At 37.5% G+C, this 27,924-nt stretch overlaps 1 protein-coding gene across 6 annotated transcripts in view; it reads right to left on the bottom strand.

The window, feature by feature from the left end:
* The window catches only part of FXR1 (FMR1 autosomal homolog 1), a 62,090-nt gene extending 34,647 nt beyond the window's left edge, over positions 1–27,443 (bottom strand). The window contains exons 1-3 of one of the 6 annotated variants that reach the window (XM_047874232.1): positions 27,263–27,443; positions 7,130–7,182; positions 5,429–5,522 (exon numbers count right to left, since the gene is read on the bottom strand). In XM_047874232.1, the coding sequence (XP_047730188.1) occupies positions 5,429–5,522; positions 7,130–7,182; positions 27,263–27,313 (198 nt within the window). In that variant the 5' untranslated portion in view covers positions 27,314–27,443. The remainder of the gene's footprint in view (positions 1–5,428; positions 5,523–7,129; positions 7,183–27,262) is intronic. The other 5 variants (XM_047874233.1, XM_047874235.1, XM_047874234.1 and 2 more) reach the window with 5 other exon arrangements.
* Positions 27,444–27,924: the final 481 nt, after the last annotated feature.

The following is a 27,924-nucleotide window of genomic DNA, read 5'->3' as shown; positions in this document are numbered from 1 at the left end:
CATTTATTAAAGTATTAACAAAGCCTGACAATCTGCCATAAAATGAGAGAAAAGTCCTATGCTACAAGAACAAAAATGTGCGAATTCTTATCTCAAACAAAAAGCATCACAATTCAAAAGAAAGAAAGAAAGAAAGAAAGAAAGAAAGAAAGAAAGAAAGAAAGAAAGAGAAACAAAGGTTTTTTTAATCAAATATGTTAAACCCAAGAAGAAAACTTTAAAAACCTTGTAAAATGATACACTAGCCTCAGATGTCAGACTTTCTATGTAATGTGTTTGTGTGAGCTCACGTATTAACTTACTGAACAAGGCAGGTATCTATAATAAAGACAAACTTCACATGTAAAATCACCGGGGGAAAAACATTTTCTACTGCACTTCCAATATCTCACATTATATAGCCATCTTAAGGAATTCTAAAAAAAAAAAATCTGTTTTCTCATTACCTCCAACTTCACAAGCTGAGCATTTTCTTAGCAATCCTAAGTTAGCAAAATCAAACAAGCAAACAATCACTTAATGAAAAATTTAATTGTATTAAATGCTGTAAGGATTTTAAAACCTATGTCACCGCTTCTTAAAAGTCAAAAAAGAAAGTGACAAAGAGGGCTTAAAAATAAAGCTTGGAATTGTAGACCTCTCAAAATCATCTTTCTATTATAAATCATATAGTGTTTTCTTGACAACACTGGACCAATGACATTAATTTACATTCTCTAATTCCACGTCAGCCTCAGGTTGACTGGAAAGGTAAATCCTCAAGTAGCCTACTAACATTTTTATAACAGAAATATTTTAGAGTAAATCATATGAAATTGTCAATATTCAGCCATTCCTGATTGACAAGAATGAAAATTTCAGATGGCTGAACTTTAAACAAATGCCTGAAAAGCTCCACAAAAAGCTCTCTCCTGGATCATTTTTGTTCTAATTCATTACTGACAGCCAAATCAAAGTGATCTTTCCCTTCTGCAAAAAGGAAAGGTTCCCAAAGGTGCAAAAGAACAGGAGTTGCAAGTCTGGCACACAACTGACAACACCCTGTGAATACAGCATAATTAATATATTAGAGAATAACACTTAAGACAAAAACTGAAACTGGTTCTCAGCTTCCCAACCTTCAGGCTATACGACCCAGGAAAGATTTAATAAAGTATTCACAGCATTTAGAAGAGGCCCTAAAGAGACTGTTATGTCAAACTGAGATAATCTGTTTAAAAAACCAATTATTCATATATTACACATGTTAGTGCTATACAAGCATCAGCTATTATTACTGCTTTATGATATGTGACTAGCAGAAACAGTGGCTGATGATTTAAATATATCAATATACTAAAATATACTGTGTACTAAGTTAGAGAAGTTAAATTAAAACACTCCTTAATAAAAAAAAAAAGAACAGACCATACCTGTAGAAATACTAAAAAATACTAAAAGTATCTTGAAGGCCACACCAAAAAAAATTGGCAGATTGGAATAAATTGTAACTTTGTGGCAAAAGGCATTAAATACACTTTTTAACTGACTGGGAGAAAGTACAACATATAACACAAAAATGGGGGTATAGCTCAGGGGTAGAGCATTTGACTGCACATATACCACAAAAACCTACATAAAATACAAAAATGTTCTATTATCAAAATCTACATGGACAAAAAAACTCACACAATTCATAGAACAAAGGGCTAAAAGCCAATAAATTTAAAAGAAGCTCCATATCACTAGTGATCAAAGAAATGAACACTCAAAAGACATCCCCTTCCTGTTATCAAGTTTATAAAACTTTACAATTAATAACAACCCAGCCGGCCAATCTATGAGGAAACAAACACCTTTATGTGTTAGTCAATGTGTAAGTGGTAAATCAAAAATGCATTTTGATTTTTTTTTTTCAACGTTTATTTATTTTTGGGACAGAGAGAGACAGAGCATGAATGGGGGAGGGGCAGAGAGAGAGGGAGACACAGAATCGGAAACAGGCTCCAGGCTGAGCCATCAGCCCAGAGCCCGACACGGGGCTCGAACTCACGGACCTCGAGATCGTGACCTGGCTGAAGTCAGACGCTTAACCGACTGCGCCACCCAGGCGCCCCCAAAAATGCATTTTGGAAGACAAAATTGGTACATTTTGGTACCATCAAAATTTGAAATATACATGCCTCCAATTTAGCAATTTCAGTGTCTTCTAATTATGATACACCTATCTTAATAAATATGATGGGGTGCTTAGAAAGAATGAGGTAAATCTGTATATGCAGACATGAAAAGGTCCAATTATATCCTAACTGAACACAGAAATCACAAATATAATGTATTCCCAATTTCTGTAACTTAAAAGAAAACATTATTTATAAATGTAAATAAAAAAGCTGAAGAGAAACACAACTCTGGTAAATGATAATTAAGATATGGTGAACAGACAAGCACACCCACACTAAGAGGGAAGGTCTGCTTTTCACTTTATATAATTCTGTATCATTTCATTTCTTATATTACACTTTACTTAAATTTAAATTAAAAATAGAACTATCTTACAACCTACTATTCACAACACTGGGTATTTACCTAAAAAATACAAAAACACCAATTTGAAGGGATACATGCACCCTTATGTTGACTGCAGCATTATTTACAATAGTCAAACTATGGAAGCATCAAAATGTATCAAACTAAATGTGCATCAACTGATGAATAAAGAAGACGTAGTACACACACACAGAACATATACAATGGAATACAATTCAGCCACAAAAAGAATGAAATCTTGCCATTTACAGTGACATGGACGAAGGTAAAGGGTATAACATTAAGCAAAATAAGCCAGTCAGAGAAAGACAAATGCCGTATCATTTCACTCATATGTGGAATAAAACAAAAGAAAGGAAAAAAAAGGAGGATAAACCAAAATACAAATTCTTATAGAGAACAGATGGTTACCAGAGGGGATGGGTGAAATAGGTGAAAGGAATAAAGAGTACACTCATCTTGATGAGCACCAAGTAATACATGGAACTATTCAATCACTATGTTGTACACCTAAACTAATGTAACACTGTATGTTAACTACACTAAAATTAAAATTTTTTTAATTAAAAATTAAAAAAAAACAGTGGAGTTTTCAAAAAATTGGTTCAAAATATAAAGCACCAATAACCACAATTCCTAAACATTCCAGGTCATGTAGACAGATTCCTAACTAATGATAGCAAAAAAAAAAAAAAAGGGGGGGGGAGCCAATAAATCCATGGGTAGAATATCAATTTTAACTTTACATAAATTTTCAAATTTTTCAAAAGTGGAAAAAATGACAAGAACATCTTAATTTCAGATAATGAGTCTCACAATTTAAGAAGCAAATTTCACCAACTGAACCATAAAACACAATGTGAAATAAAATACTCTGCAATCATCAATTTCCAATTCATTCCATCTCCTACACCAGTATTTTGTATACTGCTGGGGAGGCAAGCCAAAAAGACGTCCAGAACTGGATAGGAACTTTTAAGTCTGAGACGGGGGAAAGCGCAATGTAACAACATTGTGAGCACACCACCAAGTTTTTCCTTAAATCTGAGCCTTTACACTATCAATGAGTATCTGACCAACAATTCAAAACGTATGAAAAGCACTAATCTCAGAATCAACCACCACACATTCCTAATTCTAGAACATTTCGAAAAATGAAGTCATTCCTTGCTTTTCCTAATTACCAGAATTCCAGAAGGAAGAACTTCTAAAACAGAAATAAAATTTGAAAACTGAAAATAAATCAAGCTCTTTTACCATTCCTAATTAGGGATGGATAATTAGGAAAGGATACAGTATTGAGAAAAACATTTTTTCACTGAAGTCCAAGCGAACAGGTACAGTAGTAATTAGCAGCATCACCACTACCAGTTCATAGTACTACCCACCAGTAACCTACTTCACATTCCTTAATTTTTAGCAATCACTTTGCCACTTTGTTTCCCTGTGTTATCCCATACCATCTATGACATTTCCCTAAAGGACACAAATACACACACCAAGACTACAATTACAGATCTCCTTATAAAAAAGTTCTTAGTACCCACTTTTGCTGGAAGTGAACTATAAAAGAAAAAAGTGAGTGAAGTGAAACCTATACCATTATACCATTAGGGAGCAGGCTCATGGTGCCCAGACACAATTAAGTTACAACATGCCTTGATTTACCAAAAACAAGAGTGCCCCCACAAACTTAGAGCAAGTAATTAAAATCTAGGCTGAATATTAGAATGGAAATGCTTTCAGGCTGTCAGGAGTGCCATAATTCTTTGGTTTCCTGGTATATAACACCTACAGTTAATGGGAACTCAAAATTTACCATTAAAAATTACAGGAAAAAAAGGCAAATAACTAAATGAATTCATGTGCAAAGTGCTCAGACCATTGTCTGGCACAGAGTAGGTACTGGTAAGTGCTTATAAAAACATTTAGACAGCTATTTCATCTGTATAGGTTCTCCTATACCTCTGGTTTCCCTACCCCCCCCCTACATAAACTAGGTACAAAGGAAACCTGAAAATTCTTTCGGTATTATCAAACCAACTCCCTGTGAGAAATATATTCAGCGTATTAGAGCACTTGAAGGAATTATGTCAATTTCTTGAAAATCACAAATTTCTATCTCCAACAAACTCGTAACACCTCTATTTGACAAGTATTTCCAAGTTTCATTTTACATAACATCAGGCATATTAACCAACACAAACATACTTCAGACAGACATCTAAAATCTACTAAGTGTAAAAAAAAAAAAAAAAGCTATATACAAAGAAGCAATACTATATGATCCCACTTTTATTTTTAAGAATAGGTGAGAGCGAGCCTGGGAATGACAAAAATGGTTAACGGCAGTTTTGTTCTCTCAGCAGCAATTCCTGTTTAGTCCTTTGTGTTTTTCTGTACTTTTAAAATTTTCTGGACATTTCTAAAATATTCAACAAAGCAATATGCTAAATACAAAATTTCACAGTTATGTACCAACGATATTAACGTTCACCATATTAAAGGATACCTATTACAAAGACACTAAAAAAAAAAGCACAAGAGAATTTTCAAGTAATTAGCAAAAAGAAGGAAAACAGCAACCAACACCACACAGTTGTGTCAGATTTTATACAAACCAATACAAATGTACTACCATGTTTAATTCCCAAATTATTTTCATTTTAGTGGTAAAAAAAAATTAAGGCCACAAAGGTAAAAATGGTAAAGCTGAGACAATGAATCCCTGTTCTGGTTCCAAAACTTAAGCACTACTATATTACACAGCCAATTAACAATACGAAGAATAGAGAAGAGGAATTATATTTATTCTCTATCAGCTAAAGAGACTTTCCTACAAGGATATTTAAAACAAAACAAAAAAAAAGCACAAGAAAATAAAACTTAAAATACGTACCTCTACTTCGTCTCCTTCACTAATTTCTTTTTTTATATCAGGCGGTGGTGGTAATCTAACTTCATTAAATGGAACCTGGCGTTCTGGCTGCCAGCTGAAGGATCAGAAAAATAATTAACAATTTTAGAATAGATTATTCTATAAGCCCCTAATATGGAAACTATACAGTCTATGCTTAGAGGTGTATATTTTTCAAGTTAATCATTTAGCTTTCCCTAAGGAAAAACAAGCTTCGTTCATATTATTTTCCCAAGTAATGAGTTTGTTGAGGTAAAACAGACTTTGCAAGACTGTTGAAGTTTCTAAATTAACATTAATAGTAATTATGTATCACCATCCAAATTACTCATCCTAAGGGAATACATACGTTATCCTAAAAATGAAATAGGCTAAGTTCATAGTAGTAATTTAGACTCAAAATAATGTCACATCTACACTGCTGCCAATAAACGGCAGTGCAATCAACTTCTCTCAATTTTACAAGTAAATGATCTATCAAGGAACAGAATTTCAGAGATTATAAAATATTAGCTGCATAATGTGTACATGTTCACAGAAACACAGAAAATTACTCAATTATTTGTCATGCCTGAATTATAAAAGATTTTCTTACACAGAATTTATGTTTTCTGCAATGAATTCATACAACAATCTTAAAACCTGGGAAAAGTTTACTTTCAATCTTTGTAGCAAATACTGTATTAGAACAAATTTAGGAGGTGCCTGGGTGGCTCAATCCGTTAAGTGTCTGAGTCTTGATTTGGGCTCAGGTCATGATCTCACAGTTCATTAGTTCAACCCCCAGGCTGAGGGAGTGGAGCCTGCTTGGGATTCTCGCTTTCCCCCCCTCTCTCTGCCCCTCTGACTTGCACACACGCACGTGTGCTCTCTCAAACTAAAAATTTAGCTGTTGCTTAACTCACATTTTTTGTGTGGATATTCCTACTCTAAGTTCTAATACGTCATTCATATGCCTGGGAGGTACATCAGCACATGAATTCCTATAGCTTCCAGGTGCAAATGCTGTGCAAAACATCAGGAGATAAGGAATATTTTTGAGTGCTTTCTTTTCACCATTACAGTCTAAATGGCAGCTGCTAAAGGCAGAAATCATTCCAACACTTGTTTCTACATGACAACAGCTGCTGGGCAGCTACCTTTTAAAAAGTGGAAGTTGAAGATTTCTTTTCTGACCTTTAATTATACAATGCTCCTTTATAGCTCTTCCTAACCAAGTTTTAAAACTACATGACCTAGATCTTACAACAGTTATAAAACTGATTATTACTCCTTATTAATATCCAGCTTAAATTAAAAGCAGCCCAATACTCAACTCTGACTACCAGTAGCCATGTGAAAGGCCTTCTACATCATTTCAACATTCTTGGATTTTAAGAATTAAGCATTGCATAATCCCATTTGTGCCACCTATTTTTACAAAAAATACGGATTCCTGTTCACCTGTTTTGGAAAAAAAAAGAAAGTCATGAAAAAGTGACAAGTACACTGTGGGCAGAAAAATGGTGAAAAGTCACCAAAACTAGAATTACTTGAACGGATAAGATGATCAAACAACCAAAGATCCCCACCCAAGAGCAAAATCACTTTCACTGGCAACAGGAATATCCAAAAGCAAACACCAGTTTAGCACAACCAATCGTTAAAATCAAGGTCTGTATCGATTTAAAAAAAATAACTTACTTGTTCTCAAAAACAACTGTGAGGGAGTCTTCATGAACATCTTTAATAAATCCCTGTGAAAAACAAAAACATTATCAAAAGCATATCAATATTCAATCAAAGGTTATACTGGGGTGCCTTGCTGGCTCTGTCAGTAGAGCATGTGACTCTTGATCTCAGGGTCATGAGTTCAAGCCCCATTTGGGGCACAGAATGGAATTATGAGAATTTAAAACATTTAATAGTCACCATAGTACTTGGTGAAATTATGATTATAAATATTAAATTATAATCAACTGTTAGTAAAAAGCATGACTTCATTCTGAATACTAATCTCCCATTAATTTAATTTCATTTTTTCCTAACTTCCCATCTTCCTTCACTTAAAAAAAAAAAACAGGGGGCTACAGTAAATACATTGTCGCAAAACCATTTTGGGATGAATATAAAGATTCTTAATAAAAATCAGGAGTCATTTTCTAGTTGAGTATTTTTAATCTATCGTCATCTGACTGATGCAACTGAAAGAAACTGTCCGAGGACATTCAAGAAAGCAAAGGACTTAGGTGTAGAATAATGGTTCAAGCGCTTGCTCCACGACTGTACACCTTGGGAAAGCAGTCCTTGGCACTTGTATGATTACAACTGACATTAAATGATACTTTATATTACTGTCACACAGAACTGCAAAGTTCTCAGCCTTAGTCAAATGCTTACACACACACTTTGAACCACAAGGTATTCAGTAAATAATTTTCTAAAACATTTTTATCACACTAAACTCCATAATGTCCACTAAAAAACTAGCTAAATAAAGAACACACTTGCAGTACCTGCTTAAAGCAAAGCAGGAATGAACATATCCTGTTGACCTCATCTTCCTCCCAAAGTCCATTAAATAGTACTAAAGGAATTTTAAGGCGTAAACTGACACAAGAATAAAGACAATAAAGAGAAAACATTACAACAAAACTTTAGAAATTTACAAAACAGAAGAGGAAATGTCAGTTATTTAAAATCAAACCAACAATTACTAACATTGAATACTTACTACATCAGACATAATTCTAAGCAAATTAGCAAACCCAACACTGAAACAAACTGGCAGTGGAAAAACCGAAAAGCAAGAAGATCAGTACTACAGAAAACTTTTGGAACTACAGACAGAAATTCTTTAAAAAGGAGAGAGTAACAGATGTGGCTTAATACAAAAACATTTTCCTTAATAATGCAGACTCACCTATCACAGAATGTAGGTAACTAATAAATCTAAGGTCAGTGCACTCTTCTCACGTTTGCTACTCAATTAACTGCATCATTTTGTATTTGGCCCTGATTCTCACTCCAGCTTCAAACGTCTATTACCTGCTTTGTGTACTTTGGGACATTTCAATGCAAATATCCTCATATGAGGCCTAAAATTCAGAATACATTCCTTTTAAGAGTGTTATAGAAGCTCCAGCCATGCAATTCTGGAGATCTTTTTATTCCTTTCTTCCTCAAAGTTAAAAATTAAGAGCTAGGGGCGCCTGGGTGGCTCAGTCGGTTAAGCGTCGACTTTGGCTCAGGTCACGATCTCACAGTCTGAGTTCAAGCCCCACATCGGGTTCTGTGATGACAACTCAGAGCCTGGAGCCTGCTTCAGATTCTGTCTCCCTCTCTCTCTGCCCCTCCCCTGCTCACGCTCTGTCTCTCTCTCTCTCAAAAATAAACATAAATTAATTAATTAATTAATATTAAGAGCTAACATTCCACTTCTGATTATCTGACCATGCTATAATGACAGCCTAGCCAGTTTCTTTATTTCTAGTAGGTTCAGCCACACATCCACTTTCAGCAATAATTTTGGTCATCACTTTCATAGTTACATTACCAACAAACCTCTTTATTAATACCCATAACATCTGTAAGGAATACTTCAGAAACTGAATTTCCAAGTTCACGAATATGACAATAAAACACATCTTGCCATCAGAAATGAGTCATATTTCCAACTTTCACTAGTTTTCTGGTCCTTCACAAACCACTTTCAGAGTCTAGAATGTTTCACTAAGTAACACTTAAGATTTCTGTATAGTTTACACAGTGAATTCGTTCAAATAAGAACTTCAAGCCACTGGGGAAATTCTACCCTTCGTTACAGTAAAAATCTTTTTTTATCCTATCTAAAATTCAATGCTTATTCATCTCTTTCCAGCCCCATCCCCTTTACTTCCATCACCAACACCAGCTTTATTTGGATGCACATTTTCCACAAACTTTAAGAGAAAATACAACTCTAGACACCTATTCTAATTACTTAATACCCCTCAATCATGAGATTAAGCAGATTAAGAATTGGACACCCAGGAGGTACCTGGGTGGCTCAGTCAGTTACATCCTACTCTGGATTTCAGTTCAGGTCACTGATCGGCTCAGGTCACTGATCTCCTGTTTACGAGATTGAGCCCCGAGTCTGGCAAGGAGCCTGCTTGGGATTCTCTCTCTCCCTCTTTCTGTCCCTCCCCTACTGGCTCTCTTTCACTCAAAATAAACCGGTTAAAAAAAAAAAAAAAAAAGAATTTAAAACCCGGTTCTTAAAATGTATTTGGGCTGTGATGAACAGTTAGGAAACATGTTCTAATCCCCAAACTCTAGATTCTAAGGATAAGGTACCTCTAATGGCCAGATCTCTATGAAACTTTGTCCATTTAATTCAGGACTCAGTCCACACTCCTGAAATTATTTCTGTACATTCAAAGTCACCAGAATGATGATGCTAGGTCCCTATACACTCAAGACCCAAAATGGCAGGGTTGGGTCTTTGCCAAAATCTTGGGAGTCAGGGGACACTGAATTACAAAGGTCACATTTCTCTGCACAAAGCAGTAGGGGCCTTTATGACTAAGTCTTCACAACTTCTGTCCACCTTGTATTGTAGTCCAACCTTTGGGGATTTGTTTCTCTCTTCCTATTCACTATTCATCTGGCCCAGGACCCATATTTCTCAGAACAAAACCTTTGAGATTTCTTTCTTTTCTTCCCATAGATATGCAAACATGGAAGATTCATCATTACAAAATGGTCTCTTTATATGATTGTATGTAACACTATTAACTGTAATTTAAAATAGCATTAATAAGCAACAAGGCAGTATACCACATCTAAAATGTGATGAAATATCTTTAGGGGCACTTGGGTGGCTCAGTCGGTTAACCATCCAACTCTTGATTTCAGCTCAGGTCATGATGTTTTTGAATTCGAAGCCTATTTCAGGACACTGTCAGCGCAGAGCCTGCCTGGGATTCTCTCTCTCTGCCCTTCCCTTGTTCATGCTTGCTCACTCTCTCAACTCTCAAAATAAACTTAAAAAAAAAAAAAAAAACTTAAAAAAATTAAAAACATATGTATCTTTAAAATGCTATCCCCAACAACAAATAGAACATTACATAGTAAAACAACAAATAGAACATTACATAGTAAAAACCTAAGAATGTCATGAACCATGTATAAAATTGAGATAAGGGACACGATGAACAGCAAGAATCCCTGAGCTATAGAACTGCCTGAAGTGATTTTTCAAAAATAAATTTTTCTTTAAATTTCAACAATTCAAGCATTAGATAAAGCAAAAAACAGCTGGAAAATAAAAGACAAAAAAATTCTAATAGCAGTAGCAATGAAAAAATATAATCTTAGGTATGCCTCCACAGTTAAAACAACATAAATGTACAGATATTTGAAATTCAACTAATGAACATAACTAGAATACTCAGGAAAATGTAAATCCTATCACATTCTTTGATAGGAGATCTTGATATTGTAAAATTTTCAATATGCCCTTCTATGAGACCCCACTAAAATACTGAGAGTTGGTGATTCCATTGGGGGAAAAGGGGCTAATATTAATAAAATTACACCAAAGTCTGTTTAAAAAAAAAAGAAAGAAAGGAAACACTCAAAAAGGAAACAAGTGGGAGTAGGAAGTAAAGATAACACACTATCCCAATCAAATATTTTAAGTTTTAAGTAATCACTACACCCAACGTGGGGCTCATCAAACTCACGACCAAGATCAAAAGTCAGATGTTCTGTGGACTCAGCCAGCCAGGCACCCCATGCCTACCAAATAGTAAAGCTTATTTTAAAGCTACAATAACCAAGACAAAAGAAAACACATTTTAAAGGAAAACAGATTCCAGAAAGGTCCAAGTCACTTAGGAAATTACAATTAGAGGGAGGAATGGATTGTTTTTAAATGGTACTGGGACACCTGGATAATTATTGGAAAAAAAATGAAATTGATGTTTTCACCAAAAATGGAATGGATGAAAGACTCAAAGTGTTTTAAATCAATAAAGATCCCAAACCACAAGTTACTTTTAACTTCAGAGTAAGGAAGGCCTTTCTAACCAAATAAACAAAACCCAAAAGCCACAAAAAGTTTGACAAGTTTATAATACCTAAAAGCTAAAATAGGTAAACAATCATCACATGAAAAGAGTAGAAGAGGATGGAACACAGCAGAGTTAAATTCCCAATTTATAAGTGTCAAGTGAGCTAAAAGCTGAACAAAGCTAATAAGCAAAAGTAACAATGGGTATGAACTATATGAAGGGGTAATCACAGAAAAAGTTGTAATTTCAATAATATACAAATCCTCTTTAAAATCTTATGTTTACTGTCAATTCCTATGAACTTCCCTTTTCTCCTTTCTATCTTGCAGATCCTTCCATATCAGAATATAAACAGTAACCTCATTTTTTTTTAATATTTGCATAATGTATTTAGCAATTTTGAGGTGAGAGCGTAAATTGTCTGTGGAAAGAACAAGGTGCACAGAATTATCTACCTAAAAGGCAGAAAACACTACAGCTGAAAAAGTTTTCAACTTGATGAAGGTAGTCATGGGAGGGTGTAGGGGGTGAATCCTACTGATTAAACAGAAAAAAACATGGTATGAATTACTTCAGGAATGGGAAGAATGAGATTATAAATACAGTCAAATATCAGGACAGATGAATCAGGGACCCTGTCTGTGGAAAAGTTAACTAATAATCCTGAAGATAAAATTTCTACCAGGGCGCCTAACTGGCTCAGTAGTAGAGCACACCTGGACCTTGGAACCTTGAGTTCAAGCCACACATTGGGCATAAAGTTTACCTAAAAAAAAAAAATGTATTTTTCTTTTATAGCCCTTCCAGATCCTTCATTTTTGCAAAAGGGAAGCTGAAACCACATGCACACAGCCCCCAAATTCACTCCATAGGAGGCTGTAAATGCTGAATTTAAAAACTCATCTTCTAGGGGCAACTGGATGGCTCCACATCAGGTTCGTTACTGTCAGCCTGTTAGCACAGAGCCCGCTTTAGATCCTCTGGCTCCTGTCTCTGTGCCCCCCCCCCCCAAACTGGGGCTCTCCCAAAATTAAAAAAAAATTTTTTAATTCTGTATTTCTGGATGCCTTTTCCAATGTGTTAAAACATCACAGCTGATGGCTTAATTATAAGCAAATTTGTGACAAAATACTGTATTTCTAAAAATTAAGTGGATTAAAAAATTATGTATTAAAGGCACTGGGCTCAGTTTCTTAGATCCTTTGTTTCCTCTGTGCTAACTCTCCATTTCCCCAGCTACATCAGTAAAAGTTACTGCTGTGCATAAATAGGATTATGAAAACAAAACCCATGAGAAAGGAAAAGTTGACAGCATATAAAAATTCACCTCAGGTCTTCCTCTGCCACCACCACCCCCAAAAACTACCCCCATGGATTTGATGATCACTTGTTATCCCTCGATCAATTACCTACTTATTTACTGATTGTCTGGCCCCAGTCTACCTTCCTAGCTCTTCACTTCTAATTTAATCTCTCTGAAATCAGGATACATCTTAAAATTGATGGCATCTTAAGAGAACAGCAGATAGCCACATGGCAGCCAGGATATAAATGTCACTGAACACCCTCAAACTCGGTTTGCCTGCAATTTTCTGTGGCACTTGACTGCAACCTCTTGGCATTTCATTCAGCAAACCAACAAAAGCAAGGATTAAGGTTTCTTACCAGAAGGTAGTTCTGTTGACACCTTCTGATAAAATCAAGAAAACACCAACACCAAAACTTACAGAGTGGACGAAAATTCTTGCAAGAAAATCCTGGAGTTAATACAGGAGAGTTCTTTTTAAAGTATGCTTGCAACATCAATGCTCTCTTTGGCACTGAGGAAGATACTGTAAGTAGAAACACAACCACCTGAATGTGAAGATACTTTAACCAATTTAATTTGCTTACTCCTTCCATTTTATGCATTCAAATGTTGAAGAAACCCTTCAGGAGGCCCTGGCCCACTCAGTCTTGAGCATGCAACTCTTTCGGGGTTGTAAGTTTGAGCTCCACGTTAAGTGCAGAGATTACTTTAAAAATAAAATACTGAAAAATAAATAAAGGGGTGCCTGGTGGCTCAGTTAAGTGTCCAACTCTTGATTTCGGCTCAGTTCATGATCTCACGTTTCATGAGTTCAAGCCATGCACGGGGCTCTACACTGACAGCGCAGAGCCTGCTTGGAATTCTCTGCCTCTCCCCCACTCTCTCAAAATAAATAAACTTTAATAAATAATCTTTCAATAAACATCAACATCCACTAAGATTAACTGGCAATATTTCTTAATGCCACTTAGAACTGATACCACTTTAGATACAATGAAATTGTACATATCTCCCACGAACTTACCAAATCTGTGTACAGAAAAGTAACCTATTCCTTGGACTCTAAACCCCAATTTCAACTGTACAGGTCATCTCTGCTGCTAGCTCACTCTCCTACCTCAAACCAACATGTCAACAATCAGAATCATCTCTTGTCCTGCTCTGCACTCTACATGTTATGATCCATTTTACAAGGGTAAAAATAAGGCAACTGAATATAGCACACAGTATTTCTCAACCAGGGTATTAAGAGAATACATACAATCCATTCACTAAGCATTACCATGTGTGATGAACTTCTCTCCCATGCATCTAGAATGGTACAAGCTATGCACTAACCTCGGAAAAATTAAAGAAAATAGTGCTTCTATATAATTCAGATGAGAAACTCTATCAGATTATAACTGACTTAGATAATAGGTTCCCAAATACAGGTCATCATCTAAGTAATTTTTTATGTCTCAATTTGTAAGCTGAAGGAATCAAAGCTTCTTAAATCAAGGTATTCCCACGCACTCAAAGGTGTGCCAGAAGTACTTAAAACTACTCCTCTCCCTAAAAAAATACCATCTAAAAACCTTCCTCCCAGTGCTTTTATGTCAAGTAATATAATAGTTCACATTTAAACATTTTATGTTTCTGGACTATATATTCAGGTAACAGATATAAAAAGACCTCATTAAGGAAGGGGGAAAACATTCTTGCTAAAAAGACTAGAGTGCAATGGTTTCACTGTTTTGGGTTTGTTTTTTTAAGATTTTTTTATTTCTAAGTAATCTCTACACCCAACATGGGACTTGAACTCACGACCCTGAGACCAAGAGTCCTATGCTCTTCCAACTGAGCCAGCCAGGTGCCCCCAGTGCTTTAGCTGTTAAAGACTGGGTCGCAGATACACTACTTACTATGTGATTGGTAAAACAAGAGGGCCCAGGGCAGTAAGGTAAGGGTAAGACTCCTAGGTGGCTGCATTTTTGCCAAAAACATGTCACACATCCTCCTTCAAGGACTCGTTACGGTCTTCCCAGAGCACTCCAGAAGACTTTCTGCAGCAATTCTCAGGATGTTCTATCAACCCTGAATGAGACCCAGCTCTCCTGGATGCTGGACATCCTCCTCATAATTCCCACACATGCAAAAACAAAACAAAAAACCTTTAAAACAACAGATGATTTTTTAATACATGGTACTAACACATTTGCCTATGAATATTCAAACATAAGTCTTATAATTAAGATAAAATAAATGAAAACACCACAAAAGAATTTAGGAAATTATATGTATAAACCTGACACAGGCTGTGTTTAGCCAGGACTAGAAACTCTGGTTTCTGTCGAGGAAAAAAATAGTTCAGTATGTAAAACATAAAACTTCTCTACAACCCAGAGATACCAAAAAGTCAACAAGAATTAAATGAGAAGGGGACACTCTTAACAATAAATGAATCCTAAGAGATCTCAAAAAGTGACAAAAGGCACAACAGGAATATGGGCAAACATCGAACAATTTACAGAAAAGCAGATCCAAATGGCCAACAAAACATTAAAATTCTCACATAGAAATCTGCAAATCAAAGTTCCGATATGATAATCCTTTAGGTCCAACAGAGACTGGCCAAAATTAAAGATTATAGAACCAATTTTCTGGCAAGGATGTAATGAAAAGCATTTACATTTACTGACAGAGGAAATACAAAGGGTCAAGCCCTGTGGCAAGTAATGTTAACATTTATTAAAGTTAAAAAAGCTCTCTTCCACCAAGCTATCCCATTCTTTGAAACTTATCCAATGGAAACATGTGGAGTAGCAAAAATGTGAGAACAAAGTGAGTGTCTATTAACTGGGGAATGGCTGGATTTCATAATTCTTGCCATGGAACATTATATGACCATTTAAAAATAAATTACACTCCAAGTGAAAACAGCCAAAATAGATCATACTTACATAGAGCAATACTAAAAAAAAACAAAACAAAAAAAACAAACCTACATTCGTGTATGGATATTTATCTATGCACCATTATAGGAGTAGAGAAAAATCTAGTACGATACGCTCCGGTTATGCTACCTAAAATGGAGTGTGAATGAGAGGAGATTAAGTGGCAAATGGAAGCAAGGAAAAAAACTTAAAGCAAGTTCATGAATACTTAATGAATGGGTGTATAATTATACATATGTATATGTATACATATGTATAAATATTCTTTAAAGAGTTGAAACATATCTTAAAACACTTTGTCAACCAGCACTTTTTCCATACAGCACATTTATACACCTTTTTAATTTTTCCATCTCTAGAGATCTCAATTCTGCATTCTAATTAACTAGTTTGATGCTTACAACACCTAAAAGATCTGAAGTGTAATTTGATTCCAGTATCAGGCACAACCATTCAAGACTGATACTGCAATCAAATTTAACTTCAAACAGTATTTTTTTGAAGGGGCATCGGGGTGACTCATTTGGTTAAGTGCCCGACTTCAGCTCAGGTCATAACCTCACAGTTCGAGGGTTCAAGCCCCACATCAGGGTCTGTGCTGACAGCTGAGAGCCTGGAGCCTGCTTCAGATTCTGTGTCTCCCTCTCTCTCTGCCCCTCCCCGGCTCTCACTCTCACTCTCTCAAAATTAAACATAAAAAAAATGTTTTTTTTTTTTAAACCTACATAAGTAAATCTAGAAATGGACATCATTTCAAATCAATGGATACATGTTCTACAGATAAAAGTCTGCAAATTTACTAAATACGTTATACATTAAATTAGTGGATAATGGGGTAAATTTTACCATGGAAAAAATTATTTCAGGTAAACCTCCAGCATTCCTTAGTATTGAGCACTTAAGAGTTCTGAATTAAAAAAAAAAAAAAAAAAAAATGACAATGAGGCACCTGGGTGGCTCAATGACTTTGGCTCAGGTTGCAATCTCGTGGTTTCTGAGTTCGAGCCCCGTGTTGGGTTCTGTGCTGACAGCTTGGAGCCTGGAGCCTGCTTTGGATTCTGTGTCTCCCTCTCTATCTGCCCATCCTCTATTCATGCTCTGACTCCCTCTCTCAAAAATAAACATTAAAAAAAATAAATAAATAAAAAAAATAAATCTTAAAAAAAATAAAAATTTTAAAAAATGACAATATGAGAATTTCCTAAGGATGCATAAATACCTACTAATGCTTACATACCACAATGTTCTTGGATTGTTAATTTCACAAATTTATAATACCCAACAGTTCTCCTTGAAAATGGAATTACTTGAGGCACCTGCGTGGCTCAGTTAAGCATCCGACTTCGGCTCAGGTCGCGATCTCATGATTTGTGAGTTCGAGTCCAGCACCGGGCTCTGTGCTGACAGCTCAGAGCCTGCAGCCTGCATCGGATTCTGTGTCTCCTCTCTCTGCCCCTCCCCAACTTGGGCTCTGTCTCTCTAGGTCTCTCAAAAAATAAATGAAAAAAAAAATAAAAAAAGAGAAGAAAATGGAATCACTTACTGGTTCCACATGGCCACCCAAAACTATTGTGACCTTTCCAGTTGCAAAGAGTTGAAGTTCCCTATAGTTCTATGTATCCATAAAATTCAGTGATAACATCAGAACTCAACAAGGATCAATACGTAAGCCTTAAAAAAGTTTAATATTCGGGGCGCCTGGATGGCTCAGTTGGTTGAGCGTCCGACTTCGGCCCGGGTCACGATCTCGCAGTCCGTGAGTTCGAGCCCCGCATCGGGCTCTGGGCTGATGGCTCAGAGCCTGGAGCCTGCTTCCGATTCTGTCTCCCTCTCTCTCTGCCCCTCCCCCGTTCATGCTCTGTCTGTCTCAAAAATAAATAAACGTTAAAAAAAAAAAAGTTTTAATATTCAAGTAATCTCTACACCCAACATGGGGCTTTAACTCAAGACCCTGATATCAAGAATTGCATGCTCTTCAAAGCTAACCAGATGCCTCCCCCCCAAAAAATTTTAAGTTGAAGAATCAAAATCAGAAATGATGAAGTCAATTTTGTGTATATGCTATTATTGCCTAAGTTTAAAAACAAATCAAAGAATGTCTTGAAGCCAAGAATGACTGAATCACTTGTTCATTCAACAAACACATAAGGAAGGTCTACTATGTACTAAATACACATTCTCAAGTCACTGGAAAATTTAAGACTTGAAAATATCCTACCACCTGAAAAACTATAAAAGCAAAAGGTTACAAAACGGGAAAGAAAGAAGAAAAGTTTTACTATTATTAATTAGCTAATGTTAAGAAAGGTGGAGATACAGAAGCCTGAGAGAAATTCTTGACCCTGAAGAGATCACAAGGAATGCATGTGCTTCTGCCAACAATAACTACAAACTTCATAAATTATTACTGGGGGAGACTGCTACTCATTCTCCCAAAAAGGCTAAGCAAAAAATGCTGGGGCTTAAAGGAGACAAGTTAAAACAACTGATAATTAACTGAGATTTAATGTTGGCCAAATTTTGCCACAGCTTTCAGCATCTTTTAATATAAGGACAAATAAAATAATTCTACATTTAAAAAAATTTTTTTAATGTTTATTTATTTTTGAGACAGAGAGCGAGAGTGCAAGCAGGGGAGGGACAGAGAAGGAGGGAGACAAAGAATCTGAAGCAGGCTCCAGGTTCTGAGCTATCAGCACAGAACCAGAGGTGGGGCTTGAACCCACGAACCATGAGTTCATGACCTGAGCGGAAGTTGGAGGCTTAACCTACTGAGCCACCCAGGCGCCCCAAAGAATTGTACATTTAAATATACACATTCAGACCCCTAAGAATTGTACATTTAAATATACACATTCAGATCAACAAAGCAACCCTTTGTGTTGCTTCATTTTGTTTTGCTCAAGGTATTTAAGACTTGGTACTAGGAAATTTAACAGGGCTATCAAAAATCTATTATTGCCTAAACATCCACCAAAGAATGTTCTAAAGCCTTTTAATATTCAACACTATGTGGCCAGATTACCCAGAGGTGCCACGTCGTAAGAAAATTTGAATGTGAATAAGAAAATGTGAATAGTAAGTTTCATGCAGTTGGCCCTTGAACAACCAAGAGATAGGGGTACCCACCATGTGTATTATCTGATTCCCCCAAACTTAATACTAATAGACTACTATTGACCAAAAGCCTTACCAATTAGTCTATTAATACGTTTTATGTTATATATACTCTTGTTACAGTAAAGCTAGAGAAAAATGTTAAGAAAATCACAACAAAAATATTTACATATGTAAGTGGACACACACAGTTCAAACCCATGTTGTTAAAAGGTCAACTTTATATGCATATAGGAAGCATTTAAAATATTTCCCAAGATACTTCATACAAGGAATAATGTAAAGCCAGGAGAGGAAAGTATATTTAAATCATAACTGTCTAGCATAAATTATAATCTGAGGCAAATATCTAAAGATTCTAGTAACCATACTAAAGTTAAAAAAAAAAAAAAACAGGCAAAATTAACTTCAAATTTACCCCAATATATCCAAAATACTATTTTTACATGTAATCAAGATTCTAAAATTGTGATGTCCTACCTTTTTTTCATACTCTTTGAAATTCAATATAGATTTTACAATTAAAGCACATCTCAATTCGCACTAACATACTTCAGCCCTGTGGCTTATGGCTATCATATTGAAAAGAAATTTTTGTAATGTTAAGGCGCAGATCGAATCATTTCTCCAGGAATCCTCTCAATTAGTTCCGGACTCCAACTGTATTAATATGTATTAATAGCTTGTTAGTAACTGTATCTAATTAATGATAGTTTCTTAAGCTATATATTTGTACTTTTAAAAAAATCACACTTTGAGGCAGAAAAGAAAGAAAGGCCCTGGCAGGCCAACAGGCTCAAAGATGATGAAGAGGAAGAAAATGAAGATGAAGAGGAAAAAAAAAGAATAACTGGCTATCCTGTAATGATGTGTGTAGAGTGGGTGTGTACTCAGCCGACTGTTCTAAGAATGTGAACTCAAGTGCAGCTCAATAAAAGTTGTACAGATTGTTATACAGCTGATAACATTCTTTGTAGAGAAAATATTTTTTAAAATGCAGGTTGTAGGGGCGCCTGGGTGGTTCAGTCGGTTAAGCGGCCGACTGAGCGGCCGGCTCAGGTCATGATCTCGTGGTCCGTGAGTTCGAGCCCCACGTTGGGCTCTGTGCTGACGGCTCAAAGCCTGGAACCTGTTTCGGATTCTGTGTCTCCCTCTCTCTGACCCTCCCCCATTCATGCTCCATCTCTCTCTTTTAACGTTAAATAAACGTTAAAAAAAAATTTTTTTTTAAATGCAGGTTGTAGCTTTTTGAAGGGCTACTACAGTTAGATTTTTTTTTTTAATTTTTTTTTTCAACGTTTATTTATTTTTGGGACAGAGAGAGACAGAGCATGAATGGGGGAGGGGCAGAGAGAGAGGGAGACACAGAATCGGAAACAGGCTCCAGGCTCCGAGCCATCAGCCCAGAGCCTGACATGGGGCTCGAACTCACAGACCGCGAGATCGTGACCTGGCTGAAGTCGGACGCTTAACCGACTGCGCCACCCAGGCGCCCCTACAGTTAGATTTTTAAAGCTCCTGATGGTGAATGTTTCTAATTTATTAACTTGTGTACTGTAGCACAGCAAACTTGTAGAAATTAGCATCCATAGTAAATTCTGGGGTTTTTTTTAATGTTACATTTTGGGTTTTTTTAATGTGTGATAAAATTATGTGTATTTTTAAAAATCACACTTTAATGAAGTCTGAAAGACCAGTGGGAACCATGAATCAGTCTATTAATTTTATGGACCTGGATTCACTTGGTCTCATTTCCTCAGGTGTTGATAACATTATCTCCCCTTCACTGTGATTAAGAAGACTAAATGAAATAAGTTCATGAAAAGTACCTGTGCAGTCTGATGGACAGCCTGAGTGCCAATAAACAGTAGCTTTGTTAGGAGCTAAATGAGACCTAAATGAACCTAGCAGAGACCACTTGATAAACTGTTAAATCTAACTGCCTAATACTGCAGATGAAAGAAAGAAAAAAGGTCTTAACAACCACCTAGTACAAGAAGTGGAGTCACTCATGAAACAAATATTGCTCTTCTCACTATTTAAAAAAAGAGGGCAGCTCCTGGGTGGCTCAGTAGGTTAAGCATCCAACTCTTGATTTAGGCTCAGGTCATAAGCTCACGGTTGGTGAAGAGATCTAGCCCCACACTGAGCTCTGCACTGGCAGTGTGGAGGCTGCTTGAGGTTCTTTCTACCCCCCCCCTCCTTCCCCCACTGGAGTTCTTTCTCTCAAAATAAACATACATTTACAAAATGGGGGGGGGGGCACACCTGGGTGGTCTCTGACTTCAGCCCAGGTCACTATCTCAAGGTTTGTGAGTTCAAGCTCATCAGGATCCACACTGACAGTGTGGAGCCTACTTGGGATTCTCTCTCAACCCCCCTGCCCCTCCCTCACTCCTGCGCTAGCACACTCTGAGATCTCAAGATAAACTTAAAAAAAAAAAAAAAAAAAAAAAAAAAAAAAAAAGCTAGTTTGGGACACCTGGCTGGCTCCATCAGAAGAGCATGGTGATCTCAGGGTCAGGAGTTTGAGCCCAACAATAGGTGTAAAGATTGCTTAAAAAAAAAGTAGTAAATTTTTTTTAAAATGAGCCACATGGGTGTGGCTCAGTTGGTTGAATATCTGACTCTTGATTTGGGCTCAGATCTTATGTCCTGGGGTAGTGCGATCAAACTCCACGTGGGGCTCCAAGCTGAGCATGGAGCCTGCCCTGCTTGGGGTGTTCTCTCTCCCTTTCTGCCCCCTCCCCCCCACCCATGCACACACACTCTAAAATAAAAAACGTAAAAATTTTAAAAAGCTAGTTTGCTACATCCTTAACACTGTGGTAAAACCTCACTTCTCGAATTATCAAGTGTCTGCCTTGTCTAATTAAAATACATTATAAGCTCACTACCCTGAGATTTCCTTTGAAGATCCTCTAATATCACACTAAACTAGGCACCGGAAGTGAGAAGCCCTAGATTTAAATCTCTTTTCGGCTACAGTGTAGTCTTGGACAAAGTTATGGGTTATTGTCAGTTTCCTAATATATAAAATGGGAATAAAAACACATGCCTCATGGAGCCTATGAGACAAAAAAAAAAAAATCAGAAAATACATATAAGCTTCATAGACTATCCAGCAAATAACAGGCACTTGTAGTAAACTATTATTTAAAATAACCCACACAAGAATCTGATGTTACAGAAAATGTACAGGTGCATGAAAAATGGAAAAGAATATGTTTCCTCTTAATACATAAAGCCAAGGCCTTGATGATTTATCTCTAGGTAGATAAAATTTTTTCAGTTTTTGCTTTTCTGTTTTCAGGTTTTTTATACTTACATGCTACTTTTTTTATGTTTATTTTTGAGAGAGAGAGAGAGGGAGGGAGGGAGAGACACACAGGAAGAGAGAGAAAGGGAAAGAATCCCAAGCCGACTCTGCGCTGTCCAAGCAGAGCTCCACTCAGGGCTCAAACTCACAACAGGGAGATCATGACCTGAGCTGAAATCAAGAGTCAGCCACTTAACCAGCTGAGCCACCAAGGCACCCCTACATACTGCTTTTATCAAAACTTTACAGACAGCATTTAAGTTTAATTTTTAAAAATTAAGTGGCCTTTCCAGTTAAATCTTAGTTCTTTTACATTTTAATAAAAAGACATTTTTTTTTTAACGTTTATCTATGAGACAGGGAGAGACAGAGCATGAATGGGGGAGGGTCAGAGAGAGAGGGAGACACAGAATCTGAAACAGGCTCCAGGCTCTGAGCTGTCAGCACAGAGCCCGATGTGGGGCTCGAACCCACAGACCATAAGATCATGACCTGAGCCGAAGTCGGGACACTTATGAGCCACCCAAGCGCCCCTAAAAAGACATTTTAAAACATTGAAAACAACTAGGACAATCTTTGGAATTTCCACATCTGTGTAGATACCCCATTTGTACATGTATTAAATTTAATAATAAAAAAAGGTACAACTAAAAATCTTTAAAATATCTGGAAATGTAGGGTTTTAATTTAACAGTTTCCCTAATATTAATCAGCCACCAGGAAGCCTGAGTGGCTCAGTGGGTTAGCATGTGACCCTTGATCGATTTCAACTCAAGTCATGATCTCAGTTTGTGAGACTGAGCCCCAAACTGGGCTCTGTGCTGTCAGCACAGAGCTTGCTTGGGATGCGCTCTCTCCCCCTCTCCCTCAAATATAAATGAACTTAAAAAAAAAAAAAAAAGAAAAAAAAAAGTAGCCACCATCTTTTCCCAAATTATTAATCTGCGCAAAGAAACCAATATGCTAAACTAACTTTGAAAGATCAGTACACTCCCAGAAAACTCCTTTACTAAAGTTCTATAGGTTTTACAACATTTATTAATGTTAATAAACCTATTGCCTAATTTACTCTCTCAAACTTCATTTTAATATTAAGGTAAAGTAATGGGAAATTTTGGAAACACTGCATTGCTTTGAAATTTGTAGTCAAGGAATCCCTGGGTGGCTCAGTCCGTTGAGCGACTGACTCTTGGTTTTGGCTCAGGTCATATCTCGAGGTTCAGGAGTTCAGGCCCTGCATCAGGCTCAGTGCTGACAGTGGGGAGCCTGCTTGGGATTCTCTCTCTCCCTCTCTTCTGCCCCTCCCCACCGCTCTCAAAATAAATAAACTTACAATTAAAAAACAAAATGAAATTTGGAGTCAATTAGTAAAAGCAGAAATTGTAGAGCTCTGAAAGTAATTATTTTACAAAGAAGGCCTGAAATTTCATTCAGCCATCTTAGAGATTACATATTTGCTTGGAACACCATGGAAACTTTCCTTTACATCAGCTAGGAATTGAGGGGTTACTTTCAACTTCCATTTAAATGATATTCTGCCCATGGCTATGCAAGTTGCAATGCAATTACAAAGCCCATTTATATAATAAATCAGTTAAAAAGCATTTTAATGACTCCAAATGGGCATAAGGTTTTTTTTTTGGATGGTAATGGAAATGTTCTAAAGTAAGGTTGTGATAAGGTTTACACAACTCTATAAATACGCTAACAATCATAAAATGTAAATTCTATCTTAAATATTTTTTTAGAAAAGCTCCTTAAATGGCCAGTAGTATAAACCCTAAGATGTCTCACTCTAGGTAGAAAAGGCTATAAACACAAATTTTTATATAAAATTATATCCCCTATCAGGTACTTAATTAACATATCTTCCATTAATGTATCAAGATTTTTATCTCTTTAACAACTATAGATCCACTTGTTTAAAAAAAAAAAGGCAAGATGCAAAACATATTACGTGTTTTGTTTTTTGGGGTTTTTACCGAAAAAAAAAAACGATCCTAATTTTAGGTCACATCTTCAGCTTTTCACTGATTCCAATTAACTTGTAAAATGCAGTTTCAGTTCCACCAGAAAATTTTTAATAAAGGTCTACAGAACACTGCCTCAAGGAATGGTGACACTGGCTACTAAACCCAGGACTCTGAAATTCTTCTACTGAGATTTACAACATTTACAGCTGTGTGTGTATATGGGGGCAAGGGAAAAAAAGGAGGAAAATCAGAATCACCTGCACATTGAAAAAGAAAAAAAAAAAACAACACTACGAAACAATAAACTAAAATGTTAACAGTTGTTATCCCAAGGCAACTTTTGTTTTCAAAATGCCCTCACTGACCACTATTATTGTTTAAATTAACAAATTTTACTTAAAATTAAACTGCTGCTATGCTAAATATAAGAAACCAGACTCAAAATACTAATCAGCATAGTGTATGAATCTATTTATAGGACATTCTGGAAAAGGCAAAACTATGAGGACAGGAAAACCCCCTTGGATCTGAGGGTGAGAAGACAGGATGATTACAAAGAGGCATAAGGAAGACTGGGGGGCACAGTGGAACTCTTCTTTCTCTTCAATGTTGATGGTGGTTACACAACATTTTACCAAAGCTCATGTAATTGTGTACCAGAATAGGTGAATTTTACCACATGCAAATTAACCTAAAAACTCATATACTTAAAAATACTAAATTGCTTGTGCCATAAATCAATTTTTCCCCAAGTAGGCAATTCTGTGGATTAAAAAAATTAGGAATCTGAACTACTTCAGACCCTTCATTTTACACAAAAGAAAACGGACTCAAGATTTATTCGAGTCCAATGGCAGATAATGGTAAACTGAAGTAGAGACCTAGAATTCCCATCTATTTAACTTCAAATCCAGGGCTCCTTCCACTTCACCATTCCCACTCTTTTCAGAGTTCTAAAGATCTCAGCTTCCACAAAGTACAAGTGGATTATGACAGGACATAAAATTCTGTATGTTCAAGTGCAATTATTTTGGTACAATGTGGCTAGGATCTTTCCCAACCTCTGCAAAAGAACCACCTTTATTTATGAAATAAAAATAAGTATTGGACTCAAAGTCTAAGTAGAATCAAGTAGATCTGTAGAGTATGAGTAAGAATCCACAATACTATAGAGTTCCAAAATGGGAATATTGTGAATTTAATTTTTAAAAAACTATGAAAAACTCAAGACTGTAAAAAACAATCTTTAAAGTTTTAGTAAACTGATGACCTTACATAATGAATCTTACAAAATAAAAATAAGAAATGAAAAACAGCTTATTTAGCAACCAACACAATACTTTGGCTAAACAAGAAATGTTCTACCATCTACATGCTGCGAAATGATTTAAGACAAAAAATCTTTTTTCTATTTTTCAATTTGCCAAGAGGAAAGAAAAGTGTACCTCCATTACACAATTGTATCACCAAAGAGTAGGAATCTGAAACTTTTCGGGGGGGGGGGGGGGCAAAAAACAATGAACCTTACCTACCCTTAACAGAAGTATGGCAAGCCCATTCTTTGTGCACTGTGTCACAACTGTATTGTATCTAGGGTCTGAGAAGGCAACCACTAGATTTCAATAACAGAAGTCAATGAAATATCTACTCAAATTTCACTTGGGTCTTGTCTGACACCAAGTTTTAAATCTTAACTGCTAATACATCTAGTCAAGCAAAAAGACTCCTTTCCACCAGGCAGTTTTCACTTCATGTTGACCACCTAAGGCTACTTAAACTTGTAAAAAGCTTAGGGAGATCCTTTAGACGCCAACTGCGATTCCCCACCATGCTATTACCACGTGACAGTTAAACCAAATCCACACAGCTTATCAGTAAACTACAAAAGGAAAACAACGCTGAAATAGGAAATTACGACCATCAAGTAAAACATAATCCTGTGGGATGAAAGGTACGCCGAAATGAAACCCTGGGAGAATGCATTCTGCGTACGCACAATACTCCTGTTTTAGGAGAAGGCCCTTCATAAAAATAGCCAGGACTCTCAAACATTTGAGATCCTGGCTTAGTGAGATTGACTGACAGACAACAGCTGGGGAGATTTTGTATTGATCTCGAAACATTGTGGTGGTATACTTTTGGAGAAAGAATCGGGACAAGGGACCTTTATATTGGCAAAACTAAATTGTAAGGATTTCATTTTCAGTTATGTGACCCCTGCACTGGAAGCCCCCACTAAATTCCTCTACTCTCGAATTCCTCTTCTGTTTTCCAGCCCGATCCCGTAATAATGCATCTCCCAGTGCAAACAAACAAAAAACCTCGTGGGGAAGAAAAAAAATCAACACTTCTTTCCAAAAACACTGGGCAATATAAAGAAACTAGTCACCTCCCCACCCGTCTCCCTTATCGATTTCATTTTTTAAATCTTGCTTTAAAGCCTCTAACTCTAACCTTTTCTTCCGTAATAGAGGGGCTAAGGCGCCGCCCAAATTCCCAGGCCGCAAAAATATTTCAACCCGCCACATTAAAAGGTTTTCCTGTTTTCCCTTCGATCCTAACCCTCAATTCGGTACCCGCTTCCCAATCAGACACTAAAGTTTATTAGCCCAAAACCCTAAAACAAAGGTGAATTCTTAAGATTCCGCGACGCACCCCCCCTCAAAGGGGTGGGGAGGGGTCGGAGCAGCGGGCCGACGCGCTCCCGCTCGGCTCAGTCCGAGGGGCGGGGGAGCTGCTGTGACCACACAATCCCACCACCTCCTTTCACGACTCCCCAACCTCCCGGCGCTCAGGCCTACTCCCGGGAAGCTCCCCGCCGCCGAGCAGCGACTGGGCTTCTCTTCACCGGCCCGCCAAGGACTGCACTAGCATCCAAGAAGAAGGTCCATAAGTAGAAAAACACAAGAGGTGTCCGACGTGTTGTTTCAAAACATAACGGAGCCCGGGCCCCCGAGACCGTTAAACCGCGGGTGGAGGGGGGAGAAGCGAGGAAACCAGGAGCCTCGGGCTTCGGCCTGGCCGTCCTTTTCGACCCCAAAGCTCACTCTCCAGGACCACCAGCATTCTCCCAAACCTGACTTAACCCCCACAACACCCGACAAAGCGGCAAAAGGGTAGGTACCTTGTAGAAAGCCCCGTTGGAGCCACGAACCTCCACCGTCAGCTCCGCCATGTTGGAACCGCAAAGGCCGCTGGGAAGAGATTCTAGAAACTTTCCAACCAGAGGGGAGGAGGGGGGAGGGGCGTAAAGGAGGCGGGGGGAGGGGCGGGGAAAACACGGCGGGGACTGGGATCCCCCGCCCCACACCCCTGGGGTCTCACAGCAACGACCCCGACTCTCCCAGTGAGATCCCTCGCTTTCTTACATCACTCGTCCTGGGCTCCGCCCGCCGCCGCCCACGCCCCCGTTCGCCTCCCGACACAATCGCCCGACCTTTGCTGACCCGCCCCTATGTCCCCGCCCTCCAGTGCCCGCGGCTTGCCCGCTCCGGCCAGTGGGTGCCTCCAGCTGCCCAGGCGTGAGCTTCCCTGACGCCGCCTGCCCCACGCATCTGCTTTCCTTGGGGCTCGGGCATTCTGCCCTAAACTTCTTGCAAGTGCTGGTAGCCCTGGAGTAGCTTCCTCACCTACGGAAGGGCAACTTTGGGGGCTCCAATTGTCCACTGGCACAACTTTTGGGCCGAGCAGGGAGCATAAAAATGTACCTATGTTCTCCGAATTCTTTCACCTCACTCGTTTTTATTTAAGCCGGATGGCCCTCCCTTGACTCAAATTCCGCAGTTC

Source organism: Prionailurus viverrinus, chromosome C2 (assembly GCF_022837055.1).
Source record: "Prionailurus viverrinus isolate Anna chromosome C2, UM_Priviv_1.0, whole genome shotgun sequence".
NCBI lineage: Eukaryota > Metazoa > Chordata > Mammalia > Carnivora > Felidae > Prionailurus > Prionailurus viverrinus.
Note: the sequence above shows the minus strand (reverse complement) of the source record. Positions and strands in the feature narration are given on the sequence as shown.